The 25,758-nt window shown below is 47.8% G+C and overlaps 1 protein-coding gene across 1 annotated transcript in view; it reads left to right on the top strand.

The window, feature by feature from the left end:
- The first annotated feature begins 2,447 nt into the window (after positions 1-2,447).
- The window catches only part of LOC119432839 (tyrosine-protein phosphatase 69D), a 106,485-nt gene continuing 83,174 nt past the window's right edge, over positions 2,448-25,758 (top strand). Inside the window, exons 1-2 of the mRNA XM_037699994.2 lie at positions 2,448-2,544; positions 8,063-8,710. Of these exons, the coding sequence (XP_037555922.1) occupies positions 2,448-2,544; positions 8,063-8,710 (745 nt within the window). The remainder of the gene's footprint in view (positions 2,545-8,062; positions 8,711-25,758) is intronic.

Below are 25,758 nucleotides of genomic sequence, written 5' to 3'. Positions count from 1 at the left end.
CTTACGAGACGCTGGCCAAAGCATAGTTGATATTATAGTGATAGGTGCAGGCAAAATGAACATTTTGGCGTGTCTTTTGTCTCGTCGCAAGGCGAAGGTGAAGGCTAGCTGTGGACTCCGATTTGTCCATATGCTACACCACCCACACGCCTCGTAGTATTAACCAATAAAGGTAACCTGTAAGTGTTCCAGCAGACTCAGCAGATCCAGTGTAAAGCTATCACTTGACTTTGAGTATCGCCATCTTATAATTTATTCTTTTTTTTTTATTGTTTTTAATGCGTTCGCATTAGGAGTGTCAGTGTGAAAAAAAAAAGAGTGTAGGTTAAATGTGACAATCCGGTGCGTAATAGTGCTCCGGACCACCGTCAGTGTCACTTCTCTCCTCGAAGAGGCAGGACGTGTGTCGAATGAGCTCCTGAACAACAATTTGCAATGTGGTGAACGCGGTTTAATATCGTGGATCCGGCACCTCTAGGAGGTGCGACGTAATGTAACGTATTTCTCTTGCATTTCCTACTAAATCGCCACTAAATTCATTTTTCTGCCACTGCTGCTGTAGCTGCGGTGTTGTGATCGTTAGCGACATCGACGCATTATGCATTCATTCTGCCTTGCTATCACTGTGCATCGTTACTCGCCGCGCTCCTTTGACGACTGTAACGCTCTGCAGCTGAGAACAGTGCAGTGCGTGTCGATAACGCGCAAGGCGCCTAATTTTGATGGGAGCTAAAGGGATGCAGTAACGCTTCTAGACGTGGCATTCACCGCAATTTGGAGTATATTCCTCCGCCCAACTGGAAATTTTAGGGAGAAATGCGAGGCTGAGCGTGTTTACAGGATAGGAAAAGATGCTTTACACGGTATACGAGTACGCTCTGGGACAAGATGTGTTTTTAGATGTGAAGCATCTTATGGTCGGGGCTATGTCACTCCCTCCCTCCATCCATCCGCCGTGCGGCGTCCGCACCCCTACTGCGCATGCGCGTCCTCCTCCCCCTCCTCTCCTCTCGGCATTCATGCGCATCCTCCTCCCCCTCCTCTCCTTGTATCATGTACTCTCCTCTCGGCATTCCTCCTCTCATCTCCGACGTTTCTCTCCTCTCCGGATTGCGCAACGAATGGCAACACCTGCGGCTCCGCGCGCGATAATGCGAAGTAGCTTAGGTTAGAGGCGCGACGGTAGGCGCTGCATACTCCGCTGGGGGGCGCCACTGTAGCTCGCGGTATAATGACGCGCTCGCGCCTTCCGCTCCTCTCTCCTCCCGCAACGCACGGTAAATATAACGGTAGCTACGTACCTCAACCTAACGGAAACGACGAACTGAAAGCTAATGGGAACTTGAGTCGGGGACCCCATGGCTGCTTCGCATACTATTCAGGGTTTCCCTACGGGAAGATGGTGTAATTTTTTTCGGTGCTTTTAATGTAAATGTCAACGAGCGAGCTATTTTCAGCAGCTTCCGTTGCGAACCACTTAGAAACGGAGCAGTCCTTCGGATCGCACGGCTGGACGCGATTTTTTCCGCATCCTCTAAGCTTTCGTGGTTGGTCTTTCTTCGTGACAAGAGAGGGCCTCAGTTGCTTGCGCAACGTGTATTGCAATAGGGTGCTCTGTTTTTTTGACGCCGAACGTTACCAGCGATAATTACTTTGCACTCGTTTCACTACTGCACGCTAACCAACGTTTTGGAGGAGTTCTTACTACAAACTTTTTTTTATGATAGCAGACGCTTCCAGCTGCGCTTACACCGTAATCGCATACGCTACGATAACCTGGATTTAGTTCGTTCCAAGTTTCCTATAAATTCCCGTACTTTTCGGATTGAAATGTCTAGCCAATTATGTCATGCCACATGCAGTGCACAAGCTTTCCTTACCTGGTTACGTTTCGTTCTCTTTCTCCTGTACTGCGCAAAACCGAGAGGGTGAACGGCGTGCGCGACAGACTCGTTATTGCAATGATGCTTGTGATAAACGCTGCGTTATTGAGCTTTCAAGCGTAGCGGAATAATAGCATGTTGACAAACGGACGTACAAATGTCGGAGAAAAATATCTATGTCCTTCTGCTTCTGTACGTGTGAGTTTCCAATCCGCTAAGCTGAAACGCTCAATATTGTCATAATAACAAGATCAGCTAAGCACGTTTCTTAAACACGAAACAAAAGATAAAGTGGGGAGGCGGCTACAGGAAAAGTTAGTCTTGGACACAAGGGGTGGTAAGGGGGTCGGTAATGCCGCGCAGCGTCCATTATTTCGAATTCGCCGTCTTGGAGTACGCATAGAGTCGGAAATACAGAACAACCTGAGGAAACGGTAGGCAGGCTGGCGAGAGAGGTGAGGCTCGGCGTGTTCTCGAGACGATAGTCATCGGGCGATACTACCAGCGGAAGGATTACGAAGGCACCGATCTGGGCTCAATTTTCGGTCTTGGAAGGAAGGAGTTATGGCGCCGGACGAATTCGCTAGTGCGCAATGGGAGCCGGTTTCGCAGACACGGGCGGCGGCCGCGTCGGCAAAGTCGCTGGTGCTCCGGCTCACGAGTGCGTGCAGCGTAGCCAAATCTGTGGGTCGAGTGTTGAGGCAGCGACAAAGCGATTGCGAGTAGCCCATCCTTTGTTCTCGCACTCGTCCTGGGCAGTCGATACATTTTAGGCGTGCATCTATTCGCAAGCTTCGTGTACTTCTTCCATGTACGACCGAAAGCTAGTAGTGGGCTAGGCACATTAATTGCTTTTCAACCGTAGAGAGAGAGAGAAGGCATCGAGGTTAAACAGATGGTGAGTTTCCGGTTTGCTGCCCTGCACTGGGTGGGGGAAATAGCAGTTAGAAAGAGGACAGAGAGAGAGGAACCGGAAGGACGTTCGAATTTGAATCGTTCACACAAGCTGGTGGATCGCGAGAAGTGCAGTATAGCGCTTGCACGGCCTTCTGATGCGACGTTAAGTGTCGTCGACTCTGTCGAACTCATACTTCCGACAGAAGCCGGTCGTCCAATTGGTTGAGCACGGCGGATAGCGATTGTCTCTGTACACTGCACTGCGGGCGCTGGTACAGAGCATGACGTATATTTTCCTCGTCTTTTCCTCGTCGCCGCAGTGGCCACTGGCTGGGGTGTCGGATGTCTCTATACGGAACGCGTAGGCATTGGTAAACGCGACGCCCACCATTGCCTACATAAAATGGTCGTGTCTCTTCAGGGAAGTCTTGATGTAAATGGAGGCTTAAGTTAGGATCCAAGGAATATAATCGGGTACGCATAAAGTATTGTTCATTCATTTAGTGACGAAATTCAGCCTGTCGGATGCGATGCATGCCTGTCGTTTTGGTCTTGAGTGTAAGTGTTGCGATGTCTGCATGAATTGTACCTATACTTTTTCTGGTGCTGTTCAGTTGAACAGCAACACGCAATGCTACACTAAGCTATCCACAAAGCAGCTGTGGGGTGACCGCGCAACGGTTTTCTGTCTCGTCTCAGTGTCTTCTGGCAAGTAAAACAGAAAGCTGAGTATCCCGGTCCGTATCGTACGACCTATATAAGCCGAGTGTAGTTTCCCTTCTGTATCCGTTTTTGGCACTTTGGTAATGTCTCTCTATAGAATGTACAGTAGTGGTCAAAAGTTTCCAGGCCACAGCTTGCGCGAACACGTTATCTCTCAAGCAAGTGGCGGGGCTCCTGGAGTAACTTACAGTCGGAATCCGTGAGTGGTGAGAAACAGTGTCCCTTACCCTCTTCACAAAAACCTTGGAGCTCTTATAATTCGATACATGACACACCACCGGGCACGAAGTCAACGTGTTCGCGCAAGCTGTGGCCTGGAAACTTTTGAACACCCCGGTACATTCCGAGAAGGCGTGCATTGACCGTTTCAGTCCACTGGAAGTAGTGCGCTCTTTGTGTTGCTTTCACGCCATTTCGTGGCCAATTCGAACGCAGATTTTTGTACTGTGGATGAAGATAAGTCGTTTTTAAATGTGACAGTTGCGCATCGCATTAATGTGAACTCAATAATGCGTACTGAAAGCGCTTCATCTGAATGTGCCAGACAGGTGTTAGCGAATTCTTGTAAGCGCGGCCGGTGCATGTAATGTATTAGGTGAAAGAAAATGAGAACCTGACTGCATATGACAAGTGGGAATGTATAGAAAAGAGACCGACGCGGACACCTCCACTGTTCCGTCTTCCTCTTTTACATCCTCGTTTGTTTTACGCGCCTTTTCAAGTGTTGATTAGTGCCAACACGCCCAATTTGTCATTGCTTTGTTCGACAGTTTTTTTTTTTTTTTTTCATTCTTGTATACCTTGCTCAACTACTAAGCCCCCACATTGCTACTAAGTGCTCCTAATGCAGATAGAGAGAGAGACAAGAAGGAAATGCAGGGAGGTTAACCAAGGTCTTGCCACGTTGGCTACCCTACACTTGGGGAAGGGGAAAGGGACAAAGAAAGATAAGAAGGAAAAAGGAGAGAAGGAGGCTGATTGTGCGCGCACTCGCAGATGAAAGTTCACTCACGTATATATATGTTCCCTCATGGGGAATCTTCACTCATAAGCGCTCATCTAGTCCGGTTGTCTTCAAAAAGAACATTAGCTCTTTGGTGTCATTGTGCATTACTACAAATCTTCGGCCAGGGTCCCAGGATCTTAGCTTCTGAGAATGGTTTGTCGTCTAAGCGGCTACGACTGATACGCAGAATATCTCGTTGAGGAGTGTAAGTTGGACATTGGATCAGAATGTGTTCTGTGATCTCATCCCGTCCGCAAGAGTTGCATACGGTGCTCTGGGCCATTCCGATGAGGAATAAGTAAGCGTCGTAAATGCGATGCCCAACCATAGGCGGCACACTAAAGTTGTTTCACGACGGGATAATCCGGGTGGCAGGCGAAGTAGCGTGTTAGGGTCCAATGAATACAATCTAGAGTTCGCAAAATCCAGCGAATTCCAATGTCGAAGCGTAATGTTACGTGCAAGTGAGTAAAGTTGCCGCTATGCATGGGTTCTCGAAACTGTATTGGTAGTCACTCATTTTGATGGTGAGCCGAGCGGGTTGTTTCATCTGCCCTGTAGTTGCCGGCAATTCCGCAGTAGCTCGGCAGCCCCTGAAATATAATATGATGTCCGAGGCTTGCAACATAAAACGAACGAAATAAAATGACTTTATTTTCCATAATGTTTACACAGAAATGCACGCGGGGTTTTGTGGAAACGTTTCCAAATTTATTAATTCATTCATTCATTGTTTAACTCACTGACTGACCATCTGATTGATTGATTGATTGATTGATTGATTGATTGATTGATTGATTGATTGATTGATTGATTGATTGATTGATTGATTGATTGATTGATTGCGATGCCTTGCGCTGAACTACCCACGAGTGCCTTCAACTGCGTACAATTGTTGAGACGAAGTGCCTCCTCTTTTCGCCGTGTCCGGCTGGCCGATCTGCCCGGGGGCCGCGTATTTCGATTGCGGCGCGTTGTGTGCCCCTTCCGAAAACGCTTACGGACGAGGGAGCGCCGATTATGCGCGCTGCAGCAACGCGCGCACCGCGCCTGCGGGGGGCGTAAAAGCCTCCGTTATGCCCCGCGACCCATTTCTCGCTGCGCAGTTATTTCTGCGCGGTCTTCGGGCGGTCGGATTATGCATTCAGGCGCCGCGCGCGCGCGCTTCGATTGCGTCGAAGCGAACAGCCTCCGGATGGGCGCTCATTAATTACGACGTCTGGGCGCGCTTACGCCGCTGGACACACCAGCGCTGCTGAGGGCATCTGCGAAATGCTGCCGGCTGAACGACGACGACGAACAGTGAAAGATGGATGAGGCCGCGAAGGAATGATCTCTCTTGACACGCCCCACGGTTTTGCTCCGCGACGTTCGTGTTGAGGGCCTGGTCAACGGGGAAGGAGGGAAGGCGGAAATTTTCTTTCTCTGAGGCACACTTATCTGTAAGTTCAGCTTTCGTTGAGGTAGCATGCGGCCTTCACGAAGAGAATAAAAGGCTTCGTGAAAAAGAAAATGTGAGACGTAATTTTCATCCTAAAAAAGTGCAAGAAAAGAAGTGTCAGGGACGCATTTCACTGAGCAACAAGCACACATATGCACAGATTGGGGGGGTGACATGTACACGCAAGTGTTACGTTGAGATATCCGCAGGAAAATGTCGTGGTGTGTGTGGGACGGAACGCGAATATAAGTAAAACACGTCGCAGGGAGATAGAACGTGGAAGACGATGACTGCGTAAGCGTCGAGGACCTAAGCGAGATCGTTTGGGCCTCGTACCTCGATTTCAAGAGTTCGGACTTCTGATAAGTATATGTGCTCAGGAGAGTGGAGTCAATTTGAGCTGCATCTTCGTGGTGGAAACTGGTGTCTGATTCATGCAACCCCGAATGATATTAGTTACGTCGAGGGGGCGCTGTTGCTGGTCTGGTCAGTCTATGATCTGCTCAGCAGTTGGAGGTGAAACTTGAAGCTTGACCCCCGCTATTTTCCAATTTCTGTCGATTTTCGTAAACCTTTTGAGCCGCAGTCGAAATGCCCCACATGCATTTGAATCAGAAAAACCCGAGGAAAAGCTTCTTAAGACTTTCCGCTCCCAGCGCTGCTCAATTGCAGTGTCGCATATATAGTGAACTGACAACCCTCGCAATATATAGTGGCAACGGTTAGCAGAATAGTCATAGTTTTCATGCTTTCGCCACGATTTGCTTTGCCATCGAAACGTCGATCTATACGCGTAACGTCGCAATTCAAAGTGCTTGGGTTTTGTCTGCGTTCAAAGAAGAATAATATTATCTGACCGTATGGACGGCACCGTGTGTTCTTTAAAACTGAACCGATTCTCAACATCTTCCTCCCTCCCCATCCTCCCGTAAAATCGAAGTTCCAAACTGTATTTTCTCTGCATAAGCACTTGCCACAAACGCTGTTTATTGCTCTTTCGCCTCTTGCTGTAGATTCTATATATATATATATATATATATATATATATATATCGGCCTAATGTATGACGCTATATCTTCAAGTTATCCAAACCGTGTTGTCATTGTTCCTGTGGTGGTCGATCGAAGTTCATGTCAACGCTGTTGATAATTCGTTCACGCTAACCCTGGTCTTTCATTTACGTAAATTTGGGGTGCAAACACTGCTAATTTGAAGCATTTGCAAATGCAAACCGGCGTAGAAAGGGAAGAAAATGTTTTACTGAGAACGCATCCGTTGGTAAGGGTTCATAAGATACAGCAACAGCCGCGGCAGCAAAGGTCGTCTTCCTCGCAATAACTGTTAATGCGAGAAAATCTACAGAGGCGCTTGCAGCGTTGTATTCGAAGGCGGATGCGCTTCGATCACAAACGCGCTCAATGGTATTTCGCTAATGCGTGTAGATTACCGTCGACAGGCATGCGCAGGCGGCGTTTTTGGTGCAGGAACATGTTCGTATCGGTCTCGTTATGACATAGTACATTTAAAGATGTCGCCTGGTGGTGAGCGCACTACGCGGTGTCATTACTCCCGTTCCTCTTATGTGGAGGACAGCAGAGTTGTTAACCAATTATCTGTAGTATACAGCAGTAAGAGCATTCTGCACCAGTGCAACCTTCTGCTGAAAGTTACGCTAGGTTTACCTATACGATTGCCGTTTAAAGGAGGCTTTATTCATACTACAACTTGAAAACTCTTTAAGCGCAGTGATTGACAGTACACGAAGGAACAACAGGACAGGGCGCTTGTTCATTCCTGTCTGCATATCGTTGTGCTTATAAAGTTTTCGATATGCAAGTCAACTAACTAGCCCGATTGACCATTTTGTTGCTGTTTATTCATATATAATGAACACTATTTAGTGTGCATGAAGACTTTCGAGTGCTGTGAAAGTTGACAAGTTCTTTCAAGTTGGCCGCTATTCAGGCTTCACTTTCTGCCTCGTTATGAATAAGCTTTGATAGTTGTGTATGTCTCTAATTTAGATCTCGTTTTGGGCGCTACGGCGTGTTATACGGCGAAAGCGTGGTGCGGAGCCTGAACGTGTCTTTTGTTTTTGTTTTTCTGGCGCAGGTTGCCTTTCCATCCTCGAGCACGTTGCCGAGCCGCCGCTGGTGTCCAATTGCTCCGCGGCCGTTCTCCGCTGTCGCCTGGACACCGCGGGTCCCAACATCGAAGTGTGGTGGACGTTCCACGGCGAGAACGCCTCCAAGCTTCCGAACGTTGTCCTCGAGCCGCCGCCCAGCCGTGAAGCCAGGGCGGTCTCAACCGTCGTCGCGCCCCCGGCCACAACACCGACAGTGATCGCAGCGACATCGAGCGCAACAACCACACCATCCAGTACAGCGGCAGCGTCGGCCCACAACTCGACTTCGGTACACAACTCCACGTCGTCGTCTAACGAGACTGTGAGCGGGACCGAACCGCCGCTGACGACGGCCGGTGGCGACGTCTTCTCGGCGGAAGACGCCGAGAACGTCACGACCGCGTCGCCGCACGCAACGACCACTTTGCCGAGTGGCGGCGGTGAAGCGGCATCGTCCGAGGTCGAGTCTTCCTCTTCTGGTGAGCATCAGGAGGAAGAAGAGGAAAAATCTGCCGTGTGGACACTGCGGCTGAACTGCCCGACACTTGAACACGCCGGGAGTTACGCCTGCTACGCGCTATCGCGAAACGCCAGCGAGTTCATCTACAAGAAGGAAGCGTCCCTTGACGTCTATGGTAACTGTTGCATGTTTTCAAGCTTACAAGTTCTCGTGCTTACAAGTGAAGCTAAGAGCCAATCGGTATATCCCTTCAATTAGAGGAGAGCTTGACTCGGCTCGTGACACTCTGGTCTGCCGGCGAGTGCAACTCTCGGTGTACAGGGCGATATTGTCCTGTCAACTTAATTGGTTTGTATGGACGATAAAGCCATCGTTTAAATTTGCAACGGTATTGTCCTTGCGTTTCTTTATTTTTTTTTCAGAGCCTGAAGCTGCGCAGTTTGCTTGCTTTAGTCATTACTGTCACCTTCAGTGTGAGCTGGGAAACTGAGCAGCGCTAAAACGACAAGGAAACACATAGGAACGGCAACAAACTGTGCTGTTGGGCCGTCTTTCTCGCGCTATTAAGTTTCTCACTATGACAGACCAACTAGCGCGAATTACTGCCTCTGTAGTAGCTGCAACCTGCGAGACAGCCAGAGCGTTCGCGGGGTTTAGCTAATGACAGTAACGTGCGGTGCGCCCGAGAAAGAAAAAACAAAGAAAGTGTGGATAGCGTATTGCTATTCCAGCAAAGGGGGCAAATGAATCCGGGCGCTATCCGTCGCCTGCTTTCTTCTGATGCAGTGCGCATGCATGTATCGCGAAGCGATAATGCCGGAAACCACAGAGGAGCGACGCGCCATGACAAAGCACGTCGCGCTAACCGCAGGAAGTCCAGCTCCACGGAGAGCGAGTGTATAGCAGCGTTTACATGAATTCGGGGCGTATCGCATCGCACTTCTATAGAGCATCGCATCCATGTATATGGAGGTAATGCCCTAGGAAGGCAAACCGCATTAATGCTCCAGGAAAGGGTATATCGAGGGAGAGATGAAAAGTGGGACAGCTGCCGGCCTGTGCTACCCTCCACTCACCGGCGAAACGCACTCGCTCGAAACAAGTTCCGGCTTGTGTTGGACGAAAAGGACATGTAAGCGCTGTCGCATAGTATTACCGTGATGCGCTATAAAATGCGATACGCTGAGGCCGCATTCATTTAAACGTGGCTTGTTATCGTTTCGCGGTATAGGCACACCGTGTCCAAAGAAAGCCGGCGACTGAAAGCGCAAGGATTGATGCGCATTATAGAACTACCTTCAGCTTCCTTGAACTGTCTTGAGAGACACCGGACGATACGTGGCAGACGGAAGTGTGCTTACTAACGGATGTAAACTGTGACTGGAAAGGAAGTCCCTTATACACGCAAGCACGTCATGGTGAATATTAGCATTTGCGAACTTTAGGAGAAGCCGGTAATGGCGGACATGGTCGAAAGCTTCAGAAAAGTCATGAGAAATTGCATCAAATTGTAAGCCAGTGTCTATTGATATGCCCGGCGATCTGTGTTTCACACCAGTTTCATCACTTACGGAATCCGTGCTGGTACTTAAACGTCGTGATCTTCTAGATAATTTATAACTTGAGAGTGTACTCTTTGCTCGAAGTGCTTGCAGATGATACTAGGTGAAGATATTGGCGGGCAGTTAAGTGGTGAAATGTGGCCTCAGACATAAATGGGTATTTATCAATAAACACCGTTCCTCGTGTCCGGCGTGTTGAGAATGATTGCGAAAAAAAGACCGGAAAAGTGAAGGGTTATGCTGAGTGATATATTCCTGTGGATCTTGTTTTTAAACCTAATGGGTTCAGAAGTGGTCGAAATTTAATTACGAAGGGGAAAAAAAGTGCAATTGCAACCAAGAATTACTTCTGCGAAAGAAGTGTCGTAAAAAGCATGTATCTTGGTGTAGGAGCCATTGGTAGGACGGGACGCAATGAAAAAAAAAAAAAAAAAGAGAGAACAGGTATGGTTGTTAGTTACTTGGTAACGTCGTACGCCATATTTATAAGGGAGCGAACATTTTCAGTCAAGTTCAGTTTCAAGTCTGTTGCCTTTCTTCGTGGTCCTTCTTGCTGCTCGGCAGTTTCGCAAAGATTCATTCGAGCCAGTTTGCCTAGCTATCGCATTAATGCCCTTAAATGCTCCAGGCTTACGTTCAGATAGCGGTGAAAGTCAGTTTCATCGCGACACACGTGGTCCGGAAACTCTAGCACGCACCCGTGTTCGCACTCTATGGGTTAGCTAGGAGTGGGCCTAGACTCTTCGCCAAGTTCTGATTGCGCCGCATTCGTAGTCGTGAAGGTGAGCAACTTCGCCTCGTACTCGTTCGTAACTCGGTGCGAGTACAGAAGGGAGCGTCAGGCATGGCGAGGCCGCAACGTAGACTCAGGTTAGCGGGCGTCGGACGTCCTTCTCACCTCACAAGGTGCCCCTTTCGACGTCCTTTGGAACAGCACCCTCGGGGATCGTTCCTCGCGCCACTCGGTCCACGCTGCGGCAGGCACTCCCCCGCGGACGCCAGCCGCGCGCGGGCTTGAGCCTCGGCCCCCTTTTCCTCGGCCTGTCGTGGCGCCTAGGTGTGTTGTATATGCGTGGACGGGTCATTCCTGGCCGGGCGCGTGGTGCGGCGTATTTATGGCCCTCGGCCGCGCTTTCGCGACCGCCGTGTAAATCTCGTGCGTGGACACGTGCCTATACTCCGCCACACAGCAACCGCGCAGCGTTGCGAGGCCACGCGCTATGTCGAGGTGCTTGTTTGTGGCGCGTAGCAGGATTTAGTGCCGCATATCGGCGCTGCGGCACAGTTGACAGCATTAGTGGCGCACAGAGTTCCCGTACTGAAATGCGTATGCGCGTCGACTGACAAATATGTCGTTTCTGGTGGCTCAGCGTGGTATTTGGGAAGCTGCTTACCCATAGAAACGGGTGAGAAAAATGTGAGTACCTTTCCGAGTCCGGGCGAAATTGAAGATGTCTAGAGATGCACTCTGTTACCGTTGGCCGAGCGGTACGTGAGCTAAGGAACTAGTCGCTTGCAGTGCGGCTCGCAGTCGGAACTTTCATCTTGATCTCCGCTAAGCAGCGGAATCCGGCACCGCGCTAAAACGAGGAACATCGTCAGTGCACTTAACAGCAAGTGAAGCGCAAAACCTTAGTTCTAGATTGCCGACGACATGGGGGCGGATGCACGCAAAGTGTCGATGCGGGCTGGCTGTCGCCGAGCGGATATTTCAGGATGCTGCACCTTAATAGCGAAGCTGGCCATGCGAGGCCGCTCTGTTGCTAAAGGCCTGTCGTGCGCCATGGCATCACTGGCCGCGTCTCTCCGCCGGTAGCACCGCACCGTTTCTTACGGGAGCGCACAACGAGGGTCGGCGATGCGAGAACCTCGTCTGGATCGTGTTTCGTGAAGTTCGTGAAGTGCAGTCGCTTATGGCGTCCGCTTGATGGTCGTTCATCTCCTGTTTCGCTTAATGTGCTGTGAGTAAAGAGGAAAGCCTTGGCGGCTAAAGTGGTATCCGAGAGGTCCGTCAGAAGCGGTATGCTTTATCCTGCGGAATCTCAGCAAGGACGGGAACTGACGCACGCATAGAGGATAGGGCATGGTTAGCGGCGGGAGAGATGCAATAAGGTGAAAAATCACGCTGTCCGGACTCGTTAGGCGCAGCTACGCACGTATACGTATATTGCTCGTGCGCAGTATACTATACATAATGTGTACAGCATCACGTGTGTTAGGCGTGTCTACAACGGAAATTCGGCTACATCGTTCGCACATGTCTCGCTGTCGTGCTTATTATTTCAAGCTTGTCATCTTCCTATACCTTGTTTAATCCGACTTAGATTAATCATTAATCAGCACCGTACGCACAATAAATTAGCATTAAGAGGTATAAAATCCTGCCAAGCGTTATTACATGGTGCTGGACGCTGTTGGTAAATTGGCACTCTCTTTTATTTGTCATTTCTTGTACTCCTGCTCCTCATATTCTTGTAACGTTTCATTCATTTCTGTCTTATATCTTTTTTTTTTTTTTTGCAGAGCTGTCTTTATCTATTGATGACAACCTCGGAATCGTGCCATGTTAATTTCTTCTTTCGCATGCTGTTTTTCTAATTTAACACATTAGTGATGCGTGTAAGGAGACGCTTACCGTTTAGACTCACTCAGCTTTAATTTTCCCACTCTAGCATTGCCCAATATGAAGGTTTTGTCTTACCGAAGTTCATATGTAAGGAAATACACAAACTAAACATTTACTAACCAAACAAAAACCGTTATGTGTTTTCCCCCTTAATCTGGGATAGCTTTGCTTGTTTGTGTTTCTGTGTCGTTTGTGCGTACAATCTACCCATATTTAAGTACGCCGTTTTGTTCTTTGGTTAAAGTGATTCAGTCCTGATTTGCGGGCGTATAGACAAACCTGCCATAGTGAAAGCAGCCAAGTGTCGTGCCGTCGTTTCAGGCTGCTTCTTCCCGACGTCTAGCGTTTCTGTTCCCTCCCACCTCTCTCCTCATCCGTCTAGTTCCCGAAAAGCCGAAGTCAAAGTGGTGCCCCGCGCCATCTGGTGGTGACTAACGAAGGCGCCTCTTGAAAAATGGGCTATCCGGCTCATTCGCGGGTTTCACGACAGCGGTGCCCTTTTGTTTTGCTGTTCAGATTTCTTTTTATTTGTTACGTTGCGTTTTTCTTTTTCCTTGCGTCGCATGTTCCTGCGCGGGATTCCCCGATCTCTGAAGGTCTTTGTTCGTGTCTTGCGCCAATCTATTAAGAACAGACGGGTAGTTATCTCTCGACCCTTCCTTTCTTTCTCTCGCTCTCTCCATCTTTTCATTTTCTCTGCTCCTGATATTTCGTTCCCGTTCGTTTATTTTTATCGTCCCATCTTCGCTCTCTGCCAACACACATGGCTTTGTTTGTTTCCTCTTCTCCATGCGGAAAAGAAGGCACTGTTTTCGTGTTCTTGCGCGTTTGCAGCGCTGTTGCAGGGAGAAACTGAGCAAGACGAACGCCTGTGCTGCGATTGAGCAAGAGCGCCGAGAGTATAGTACCTTATGCGTCTGGACATCTATTTGTCTTTCGTGGCCCGGCAGACGTTCAGGCGAGATAGGACACGTGTTACGCCGCGCCATTTCCAGCTCCATTTTTCAATACATGGGCGCTGCTCGACAAAATAAGATAATAATAAGAAGAAATAAAAGGAAAAAATTAAAAGCTTATGATTTCGTAGCTCCCTTCGTTGCAATGGTTAGTGCGAGTTTTCTACTGGCGCACCTGTGTTAAGTCATTTTGTCCCTTTTCTCTCTTTTTACTGCGGAGACATGACCGTCGTCAAGCCTCGTTTTCTTTTTCGTTTTTTTTTTTTAATCTTGCCGGATTTAATTTGCGGCAATGTTTGGCAGAGTTGGATTGCTTCAGGGCCAGATGAGACATCGCAATCACAGAGGCCATTGCGGTCGGTCATAGGCTATGCATTGCGTGCTTTATGTTTCGATTTCTTTTATTTTTTTATTTTTATTGTATTTTTCCCTAGAACATTGAGGGCTACCCTTCACGCCTGAGCTGATAACATTTTGATGGATTCAAACATGATGCTCGAGCACTCACCTCTTACTGCGCAGTTAAAAAGTTGAAACGGTTGAGCTCGACTTGGTGCCTACTATGTTGGTGCCATTGGCTGTCTACACCGTTTCACTTAACTGATAGCCTCAAATTTCTTTCACATTGGAGAAGCTCACATTTCCTTGCAACGTTCTTTTTCATTAATGAAATAAAACAAGACGCTGTCTATGATCAAGAATGGCACGATAGATCTGTGCATTAGTCTGAGTAGAGAAAAACTTGCGTCACGTGAATGTGCATAAAAGTTAGCCTACTGCGGTATTTTTTTTTTTTTTAGATCAGCCAACTTAAGCGATCTTTCTAGCTCTGAACGCATTTACTGCAAAAGCAGCCCGCTTTCGCAGCAGGGGACACCGCCTCCATCTCATGGACAACTTGACCAAGCGTCTTCGTCCGCTACTGTTTTGGCCGCTCTAGCCTCCGAAATACGGAGCCGGACGCGCACCCGTGCTGCACCTGTTTCACTGACGGTAGCCGATGCGAGGCACTTTCAGCGCTGGTCTTCCTAGTGCGATACGAAGAAACTGCAGAACAAGAATTGGCTGCGAGAAAGCGCAAGCAGGAGGACCGGGCCTATCCGGAAACGAATAGCGGAGGCGAGCGGAGAACTAATGTGATTTATGGAGGCAAGGCGGTCTATTATACGCGAAAAGTGGAGCGGTCGGCCAGCATATGTAATGAGCATTGTAGAAACGGAAACGAGGAATGTAGGGATAAAGAGAGAAAGGTAAGGCCGTGACGTCATCAGAGTAACGTGTATGTTCACTCGCAGTTTAGCCATAGATAAATTAATAGGCTGATGGGCTAGTTGGTATGACATCATGTACAGTGGAGTGCGAAAGTTTGAGGATCAGAGGTGCTGCTAAGCTTCTTTTTTTTTCTTCGCAGCCTAGGCATCGAGGCTGTAATCAAGTGGTACTGCCTACGTGAGCCTGTTTGCCCAGTGTCGTGCGTTAATACAATTTGACGTTATACGGCTGTGCTAGAAGAAAGCCATTTTTTTTTTTTTTCACTGATGCCGTGGTCTCTAGATTATTGCACTCAGCTGTACACTGCTGCGCAAATAAAACACAAAAGGCAACAGTAAGAGCGCCGTGTCTCCGCCATTCTGTCGCCTTGTGTGTGCCGTTAGCGCTACACCGTACAAGGTTCATAGATTCTGCATATGAAATGCTGCGCACAATATACGTATGCAATATTTATGCGTTTCCTCTATTCGGTGACGCATTATTTTTTCATTCTTACGTAGATATGACAAATAACGATGAAACGCCCGAAAGGCGAAGTATCGATTGCGATAGCGAACTAGTAGCCTCCTGAGACCCGAATACAGCTATGGGCCATAATCGCTCTTCAAGGCGGTTTTTATTGTCTACTGTTATGTTATGAAGGCGAAGGACAATTTAAAAAATTAGATACCATGCGTTAAACTTCAAAAGCTGCGTCTCCATGTACGTGAGAAATCTATTATCTTCTCATGTTTGCTATGGTAAAAACTTCATTTCATTCCTTAAATGCATAGATGAAGATGGAACTAATGAAGTGCATTGCCATGTTGCTACACCGTCCGGAATTTTCACGCAATCTCTAGTGATTTCGAAACACACCTCAAGCTTGCTTTCGGCCGTCACGGACGACACAGAGGTCTAGATCAATTTAGGGTCAAATTATCGAAAGCGGTTAACAGCAATATAAGTAAACCACTTCTTTACAGTTACACATGCACCATACTACAAACCCAGAAGAATATTTTGCGTAATCACTTCCGAGTGCATGTCGAAAAAATGTTGAAGGCAATGTGCAATGTATTGTACAAGGGGTCTAGAAAGGTAGACAGCTCTACGAAGTAAGGATAATAGTTTTATCGGCCGTATAAACTTGCAAACATTTCATTACTAACTGAATTAACAAGCATGGTGTCACGCGCGCACAGGTAAACATGAGCACACCTAGCTCGATGACCGCGGAAACTCGCTGTCGAAAGGCTGGAGGAGGAAGCACGGCAGCAGCAGCGAGCGAATTGACCGTCGTCCTGTCTCTCGCTTCAGCGCGAATTAAACGTCGAAAGCACAGCGCATACGAAGCTACCGGCACTCGGCGTAGCGTACTTTGTTCACATCACAGATCACTTTGAAGATGAGGCTCGCGCGGGCGCGCACTTTTTCCACATCACAGATCGCTTTCAAGATAGGGCACCCGCGCGGCCGTGCCGTAAGCAGCAGCCGCCGGAGTCGAACGACCTCCCCCCCCCCCTCCCCTTTCTCTCACGCGTGCGAGATTGAGCCGCGATCGTCGGCTGACCCTCGCAAGCTTTCACTCGCACATACAGCGTACGGCGTGCGGCGACGATGTGATCGTGTTTGGACTTTATACCAAACAGCACGGCGACGCCGACGGCAGAAATACGCTTTGCAGTGCCCATATAATTGTTCTCGCAATAAAACAACCGAAAGGGCATAGAAGCGCTACCAGACTTGTTGCGAATTAAGACGAACGGTGTCATCAGTGAAGCAGCTCGCGTACTGTTTGTTATTCCGGCATTTACTTATTTTATTTTACCTTGTCGTTCTGTAAGCATCGAGAGGATTCTCTTCCCCGTTGCCTTTCCCATGCAGTGCAATCAGGTCCCTGAGTCGCGAAGGCAGCGACATGTCAACACCATTTCCTCTTTAAAGGTTAAGTGAATCGATTATTCCCGGGGCGCCTACTCGCGGCGTTGTTTCCGCCACGGCCGTCAGTCGCCGCGCTTCAAGCTCCATTCGTTTTTATTTCTCTTTCTTTACGGCCGCTCTATCAGACGACGCCGTGCCTGCATGTTCACGTTCTCTGCGGCGTAATCGCATCGTTCGTCCGCGACTTGTGTTTTTTCTGCGTCGTTCTGCCGAGACCGGTGACCCGTCGTCGTCGTCCCATGACGCCTCAGTCAGGTCACGTCTCAGAGCGCGCGCAGAGACGCTCAAGCTGCCTCTTCCGCTCCCCCGTGGGGGCCCCTCCTCAATTTCTAATGGCGTTGTCGGCCTCCGTTTTCTTCCCAACCCGCGCCCGCACTTTCTCCGCGAATATAACCACTCGCGGCGGCGCCACGGCCCAAGCGAAAGATGCGTGCGTACTTTTGTACTGGCGCATTTGCCCCGAGGAAATTGGCTTTCGCCCGTCTTTGCATAATGGAATTTTAAACAGACTGCACACAAATGCTGGCTTGCACGATCAGTCTCCGTACTTGTCGCGGCCCTTTCTCTACTTGCCTCACTCGTTTCTTTATTTTCTTGTTTCGATTCTGGTCGTCTGCTAAGCATCTGTGTGTAACTGTCTTGCTAAAAGTGTGCAGCGATATAGAAGCTAGCGCGCACGTTCGTTAATATGACGAACTTACAAAGCCGTGTGCGCATATTTTGACGGCCCGAAGGAGTACTTGAGATGTTGGAGGACGCCATAGTGTAGGGCTTCAAAGTTATTCTGACTACCCGAGCTTACTTAACGATGTAGGGAATGATCAGTGCCCGAACGTTTTCGCGTTTTGCCTTCGTCGAAATGAGGCTGCCAACGCACGGTGTCTAACTAGCGACATTATTCCGGCAGCAGAGCGCTAGTGTCGCCGAGCTGTTGCCGTAATTTCACTGACTGGCGTTGTTCGGTCGGTTTGCTGGCGCCGTCAGAATTCGAACCATTCCTATAGCGGGCCGTCTTCAAGCATTTATGCATAAACGCAAGTACTACGGTGGTATCTCAGCGCCTCTTGCCTACTCCTGCCGAACTTCTGTCGTAGCTTTTATTCCCGCTGGCGGCTGCCGCTTCTCGATAGGAGTGCAAGGCAAAAAACGCCAGCTTACGTTCGTTCAGCCGTACTGTAAATCACTGATGCGGAAAACGCTATAGATGGCAAAGGTCTTGCTAATTAATCATCATCATCAGCCTATATTTATGTCCACTGCAGAACGAAGGCCTCTCCCTGCGATCTCTAATTACCCCTGTCTTGCTCTAGCTGATTCCAGCTTGCGCCTGCTAATTTCCTAACTTCAACACCCCACCTAGTTTTCTGCCGTCCTCGAGTGCGCTTACCTTCTCTTATCTTGCTAATTAGACCATGGCAGCTTACACCATGCACCAACTCACGCACGCGTTGCCGCGCGATGGCACTGATTATGCTTTTAGTGCTTTTTCTGTTATTCCATTGATTACTGGCGTTCTCAGGCTGATCGTCTCAGAGCGCTCTGGCAGTGCAACTTATTTTGTGCGAGGCACTTTTAAAGCTGTATTACAAAAATAATCGGGTTACGTGGCATTTATTTGAGCCAAGTTATTCTCAAAGTGAAGCTTAGTTGCTGTGTTGCATGACGTGTGAAGTGCTGGGGAAAATACGCGTACAATATTAGACAAGTCTGTTCACAAATATATCGTCAGACCTTTTTTTTGTGCAGCTAGGACTGCGTCATACATACATACATACATACATACATACATACATACATACATACATACATACATACATACATACATACATACATCATACATACATACATACATACATACATACATACATACATACATACATACATACATACATACATACATACATACATACATACATACATACATACATACATACATACATACATACATACATACATACATACATACATACATAATACATAACATACATACATACATACATACATACACCTACATACATACATACATACATACATCATACATACATACATACATGCATGCATACGCATACATACATACATACATACATCATACATCATCATACATACATACCATACATACATACATACATACATACATACTCAATACATACATACATACATACATACATACATACATCATACATACATACATACATACTACATACATCTACATACATACATACATACATACATACATACTACATACATACATACATACATACATACATACATACATACAACATACATACATACATCATACATACATACATACATACATACATACATACATACATACATGGACGGACGAGGACGACGGACGGACGGACGGACGGACGGACGACGACGACAGGGAGGTTAGCTAGCGTAGACCGGCTGTTACCCTACGCTGGGACAAGGGGGTAAACGAAATTAAAAATGACAGAAGACACTTGCAAAAAAAAAAAAGAACTGTACATGAGTACGATGGAATAACACACCGGTAACGACACCTGTGACTGTCTGTCTGATCCGTTCATAGCTTGGCAGCTCTTAGTATCCTCTCGCATGACGCATCTAGCGAGCGCTGGAGCTGTGCCAGGAAAACGCCCTACAATAAGAGTGTGGAATTATGGCGTACAGCCCCTAACCGCAAGTAAAGATTTTGTCACCCTCACCGAGTAGCCCTCGATCCGGGGCAGAGCCGTAACATGCGCTGAATTTCCGCTAAAATCAGGTCTGCTGTCGAGGGGTTGAAAGCTATGGCATTGACCTCACCAGGCGCCATGGCGCACCTAAGGTTCCGTTACATGCGCATGTAACTGATCCTTAAGCCTACGTTACATGCCGCAAAAGTACACAGGAAGGCCACAGGTCTGGCTATTCGGGAATCTGAGATTCCCGAATAGCCATTGCCGTAGCTCAAGTTATGAAGCACAGTTCAAGCCTCGCGGACGTTTCGGGTTCGGTCCGCGCAGTCACATTACTCTATATTCTACTCTGCATCACTTTAACGCACTTCTAAACGTAAATCCATGGGTCCATGCTATGAAAGTATTTCAACACATCCGTATTTTTTTTTTTTCGCTGAATGTGGGCCCCTCTTTTTCATCACGAGCAGTTTAACATCACGAGCTGTTTTCGTCGTGCACGAGTTTCTAATATTTCCAGTTCCATGGTGCCCGAGATGGAGTTTAATGCTCGCGATCAATTTCCACACACAAGCGAAAACGAAGTCGTCCAAGTTCTTTCCCTTCCCGCCTATATTCCCGCTTTCGCAGTTGCCCACCTCTGCGTATGCTTCGGAACTCGAGCGTGGCAGGGCCTTTTGTCCTGCCCAATCTTCGTTCCGTTCTCCATATGTCTATTTTCTTGTTTGCTTGAGAGGGAGGGTTGTGAATTTCCCGCCCCCTATGCAGCCTTTCCTTTTTATTTCCTCCCAATTTCATGCATATCCTCAGAGTTCACCTCCCAGTTTCAGCAGTCATTACTTCAACTTTCTTTCTGTTTCCTCGACGTATCGAGGGCCACTCGCAGTTCTATTCACTCTCGTTGTGCGTTGCCGCTTCCTGCTAATACCAGTGAGCCTAGTGCAGCGTTCAGAAGCGTAGGCACCACCGCAGGCGTAATTTTGATTGCCGTTCGTGCCGGAAACGATACGTCGTGTGAGCGAAAAAAAAAGGGGGGGGGGGGGGGAAAATGTGGCCTTTTTTGTTTGTTCTTCATCATTTCTCGAGGAACTTTCCACCCGAACTTCAACGTTCCCACTTTTTGTTCTGTTTCTTTTAAGTTCTCTACCAGTCTGTGCGCTGTGCTTCGTCACTCGTATGCCATCCCAGCGCCCTCTGCTCGGCCCCTACTACTGTAATGTATGCCGTGTTTGCCTATGCGATCGCAATTATTCCTTCCGTCTGAGGCTCGTTTGCTTTCGGCGAAGGAGTGTGCGTCTTCCTCTAGTGTGTATACCGTGCTTTTGCGAGTGTTACGTGCGTGAAAAGTTTTTAGGCTCCTCGAAATAAACTGCGGATGCGACAGAGGAAGAGGAGAGAGGGAAAAAAGAAGGAAATACAGGGAGGGTAACCAGGTGACACTTATTTTGCTACACTCTAGAATACGTTTGGACCCTTTGGGCTTTATCTTGTCCCACAACAATTATCGCCATCTGTATTGCGTGCCTTTCCTTTCTTTAACGCTGCGTGCCCGTTAGTCCTACGTCACGAATGGCATGCACGTTATTAGCGTGACATGGCATTCTCGACAGGAAAACAGCGAGCGCAGAGTTTTTAAGAAAGTAAATTCGCAAGCAAGGCAGATGGCGATTATTGTTGTGGGACAAGATAAGTCCCAAAGGTTGCAAACACGTTTAAGAGTGTACCCTACACTGGGGTAAGGTGAAGCTGAAAAAAAAAAAAGAAGAAAAAAAGAAATTGAAAAAGGATAAATTGTGGATGGCGAGAATCTTGCCAATTTATATGCGGCTTCACAGGTGGGGGAACCGCCTGCGATAGGGAGTGCGTAAAGATTCTGCGTCCGTGGGTTATCAATTCACGTAAATACAGTTAAACTTCAAAGAAATGAAGGGAGCTGCACGTCAAACTTAAATAGCAGCTTCTGCAAGACTGTCACAAATATATTTAGTCGTCGCTTGTTGTTAACTAAATCAATATAATTGCATTGCTCTTCTTTATATATATATATATATATATATATATATATATATATATATATACTATTCTTTTCGTAGGGTATCTCAACAATGTTGTATGCTTATGTATAGAAGGTTGCGGATATCCGTGCGTTTTTCGACGTGAGGGCTTTTCCGAAAGCTAATGTCTCCTGTGCCGTGTCATGCAAGATAGTGTGTGCATGGGCCCTTCTTTTCGCTGAAAGAATTATGACAAGATTTATCTCCATTGGCACTACGATCTTGGCAGGTTTCAGATATATATATATATATATATATATATATATATATGTGTGTGTGTGTGTGTGTGTGTGTGTGTGTGTGTGTGTGTGTGTGTGTGTGTGTGTGTGTGTGTGTGTGTGTGTGTGTGTGTGTGTGTGTGTGTGTGTGTGTTTCTCCAAGAATGAGAGATGTTTTCCGCCGCATGGGGCAATGACCACATGTTATGCGGATTGTTTACCTTTGAGACAGGCTGCGCCTCGCAACTGTGTGATGTAGCATACTTTAGTGAACAGAAAAGGAAAAGGCGTCATCCAAATCGAACTGCATCGAGGTACTACACTGGCACATACCTCCCGCGTGGCCTGTTCTGGTGTGTTCGTGCGTATCGGTCAGCCTTCCTTTTCTTCATTTCTCTTTCTTCCTCCGAGCTCTTTCTATTTGAGAGCCAAGTGTTTCGTTTTTGTCTCAGACAAGTTATGTGGCGGACCATCTTTTCTCCCTGATCACCTCGCTCTCGCTTCATGGCCTCTTAAAGCTCTCCGGTCCATTCTTCCTCGACAGTACATGCTGTCGAGGATTCTTTTTTTTTTCCTGCTTTATATACCGTGCTTCTATATGGCCTTGATTGTGATGTTATTGTTTCGACCTGTTTTATACCTTCGCTCTGCCGTATCTGTGACAGAAATAAAAGCGGCACTTTCTTTTTTCTGTCACGGCCAGCATCAATAGCTTCGGCACTTTTTTCCGGCTTCGATACTTTCAGTTGTTTTAGCCTGTCTGATTTCTTTCGGATTTTTGTCTTAACGCTCTGTTGCATTCTCTCTTCTGCTTCGCCTCTTCTGCTATTATGCTAATCAAGTGTCCAGCGCACTTACTTTACTCTAGCAATCAATATCCAAAATTGCATATGTCTACATCCGTGATGTGGGCTTTTTTCCTATGGTCCGGTATCGCTCGGTACAGAACCGTAGAGAATCACTTCTGTTCTCACTGCAAAATTAAATTCATTGGGGGGGCGCGCCTACAATTCAACTTCTTTCTCTTTTCATTTTTTTTTTCATTTTTGTTCCTTTTCGTCACTGCTCGGACGTTCTCTTTTGCTATGCTTTTTGCACCATAGGCTCTTGAGAAATGTCCGTCGTCCCCTTGAGGTCTTTCCCATTGTCTGGATTACTTACTTTCTAGCATATCCCGCAATTTTCCGGGACGTTCGTCGGCTAGCATACTTAGGCAGCATCAGAAATGAATGTATGTGGATGCGAATGTGACGTCACGAAGACGCGGCGCCGTTACTATCATTGTTGGTGCAAACAAGAGATGTCCATCTCCCTTGCGTCAAACGTCCGAACACGTTTGCTGGCTTACGTGACGTAAGTACGACAGACCCACCCGGCGTGAATTTTGTGTATGCGAAATTGATGCAAAAAGCATTTTTTTAAACACTAAAATGTTTTATCCCGGGTTTCACGACTGATTTCCGGCAACGGATGTGATAGTCGCCATCTAGGAGTGGTGAAGCGAAGCACTGCATTGCGACACTAACGAGCGCCGACAGGGAGCGCTTCGGTAGTCACAGCACAGCGGAGGGTCGAACGCGGTGTAGCCATATAATAAACAACCAAGTATAGCCTCGTACATAGTTTCATACAATAATTATGCGATAAATAATCATACAATATAAAAACATTAGTAATATTGTCCGACGGCAGGATTCGAACACAGGAACTCTGGAAGAGAAGCCCGATGTTGAAACCATTACGCCACGGACGAACTTTCCTTTATTCCACGGACGAATGCCGCGACACGCGACATAAAACGCCCTTATGAATTTATCACGGGCAAGCCAGTGCATTGAGACGCTTGGCGCGTTTCGATTTGGCCACCTCGCCAAGCTGAACCGTTGTAATTAGTAGCGATTGTGCGTGTTCGCAGCGTCTGCTGCACTTCGAAAAGTATACAATGATGCGAAATTTACCACAATGAAGACATGTGAAGCGCAATAAACAAAGTCACAAGAACGTCTAAATCCACAAGCACGAAGATCAGACAAATCCATGTACTTCCCATCATTCCAATGGTGGCTGAACGATTGCAACGCCAGAATACGTGGCCCCGTGTAGGCACTTACCGCACATGGTTTGGCCATATAGGTGTTCTGTGGTTTGGCTTTCGCGTCGGATTAGCCTATGGCGCCTCGTCGCCTACGGATTGCTGCTTCAACGTGCATCAGCAGCGCATCGCCTACTGCTTCGCTTGCGATGGCACCACCTTAGACAACTGCTGCGCTAAGCGCCACAGAAAAGCAACGACGTCGCCGGGCGAATCTCGCTTTGCTCCGGCGAGAGACACGCCAGTGTAAAGCAGAATGCCTTCGCCTGTTCGCGGCGCACGGTGCGAACTCTGCCACGGGCATTCCTGCAGCTGCGCGCGTCGCAGCTCGACTGGCTGCCTTAGCCACTACGGAGCCGGAACAGGTCGAATGCTCGCACCTTCGCCGAAGCCACTCGCCAGCAGAACCGCGCTCGCCAAAAGAACGCCGCGCGCCAACAAACCTGCAACAAGGTCGCCGCCCCGCAAATCTTGCGCCTTTCGCTGCAGTGGACCGCGAGTTCACGAAGCAGACATGCGACAGCTTCTGTGAAGACACGTTTCACTTTCGTGTTCTACCGATTTCTATGAAAGAGGGGTGCAACCGTAATTTTTTTTTTTTTAGGATTTCACCTTCTGAGTATCATTCAAAGAGGCTTATTGCGAACAAGAGGGCTAACTTACCAAGCTTTCGCACTTGAACTGTTTTCCTCTGGTCTACTAACTTTGCTATCGCATATGTTTGCTTTCACGTTTGGCCGGTGCCACTTCTTACGCACCCCTCTTGCTTAGGAACTGCCTTGTGAATATGGGCCAAGAAGCCTAGAGCGCATGTGTATTCGTCCGTTATTTTTTTCCTGCAGCCTTGCTCCCTCACTAGATGTTTTTGTACACCGTGTGTCGCAGCGCCCCCTTTAATGTCTAGGAATTTCCAGGTTGTGTGTTCGTGCCCCCTTGAGAGTTTGTCTCTGCTTTAGCTAGCAGTTTTACTATGGTCTTTTATTCAAAACCATAAAGCAATGTAAACTGTAGAGCAAGAAAGTAATATCATAAGTATTCCGAACGTTAAATTCATGTGACGTCGTCACCTTCTGATGATTTCAAATAGGTCTCAACATGTCCCATCACGCTGGAGGCTTGCCTTTCTCGCTTCCCATGTGCCACGTCAGCTGGACTAATATCGTCGATACTGTGTTCCCTTCTCCTCCTGTCATCTCTGTCAAGCTCACTGGCATGCTCTTTTAATTTTCGTTTGACAAAATTGGTCGCCTTCCTTTCAGCGCGATTGACTTGCCTGATAAATCGTAGACTCGGGCTTCTTGGTCGACGGTACGTCAACTTCCCATACGAAAATTTGCGACGTCGTACGTCGTTCTCACTGAAAAGTTTGTTTCGTCATCGCCAGCCGACTAGCTTGCTATCTTACGTATAGCGCAGCATGGACACCCCTCCCACACACAAAAAACTAATAATTTAAAACCTTCTTTACTATTTCCGTGCGCAAGCTGGTTTCATCCTATGCCTGCAAATTTCTAAACTGACCAACCATGTACAAACTTCTACCACCATATACGTAAGTGTAGGCGGCGCTTCCTTTCACACGGCACCCATTTGTTTCTGCGGCTGTGGTATTGTCCTCCCTTCCGCTGTCACATTGTAATGGTGTGCATCGATACGCTGACGAACTTTGGTAGCGAAAACCAGCTGTACTGAGGGACGCCGTGGTGCAGAAATGGCGGAAACGATGACAAATGGAAATAAGTTTTCGTCGCTTTCTGCTACGGCGCGTCGCGCTCGCCTGCGGTTTGCAGGCCCCCGCGTTGTCTTCACTGCCTCGTCGTTTCTGTGTTCTAGGCGTCTTTCCGCGCGTGCGCG

This window comes from Dermacentor silvarum, chromosome 11 (assembly GCF_013339745.2).
Source record: "Dermacentor silvarum isolate Dsil-2018 chromosome 11, BIME_Dsil_1.4, whole genome shotgun sequence".
Taxonomy (NCBI): Eukaryota; Metazoa; Arthropoda; class Arachnida; order Ixodida; family Ixodidae; genus Dermacentor; species Dermacentor silvarum.
The sequence above is the reverse complement of the archived record's forward strand: the minus strand, read 5'-3'. Positions and strand labels throughout refer to the sequence as shown.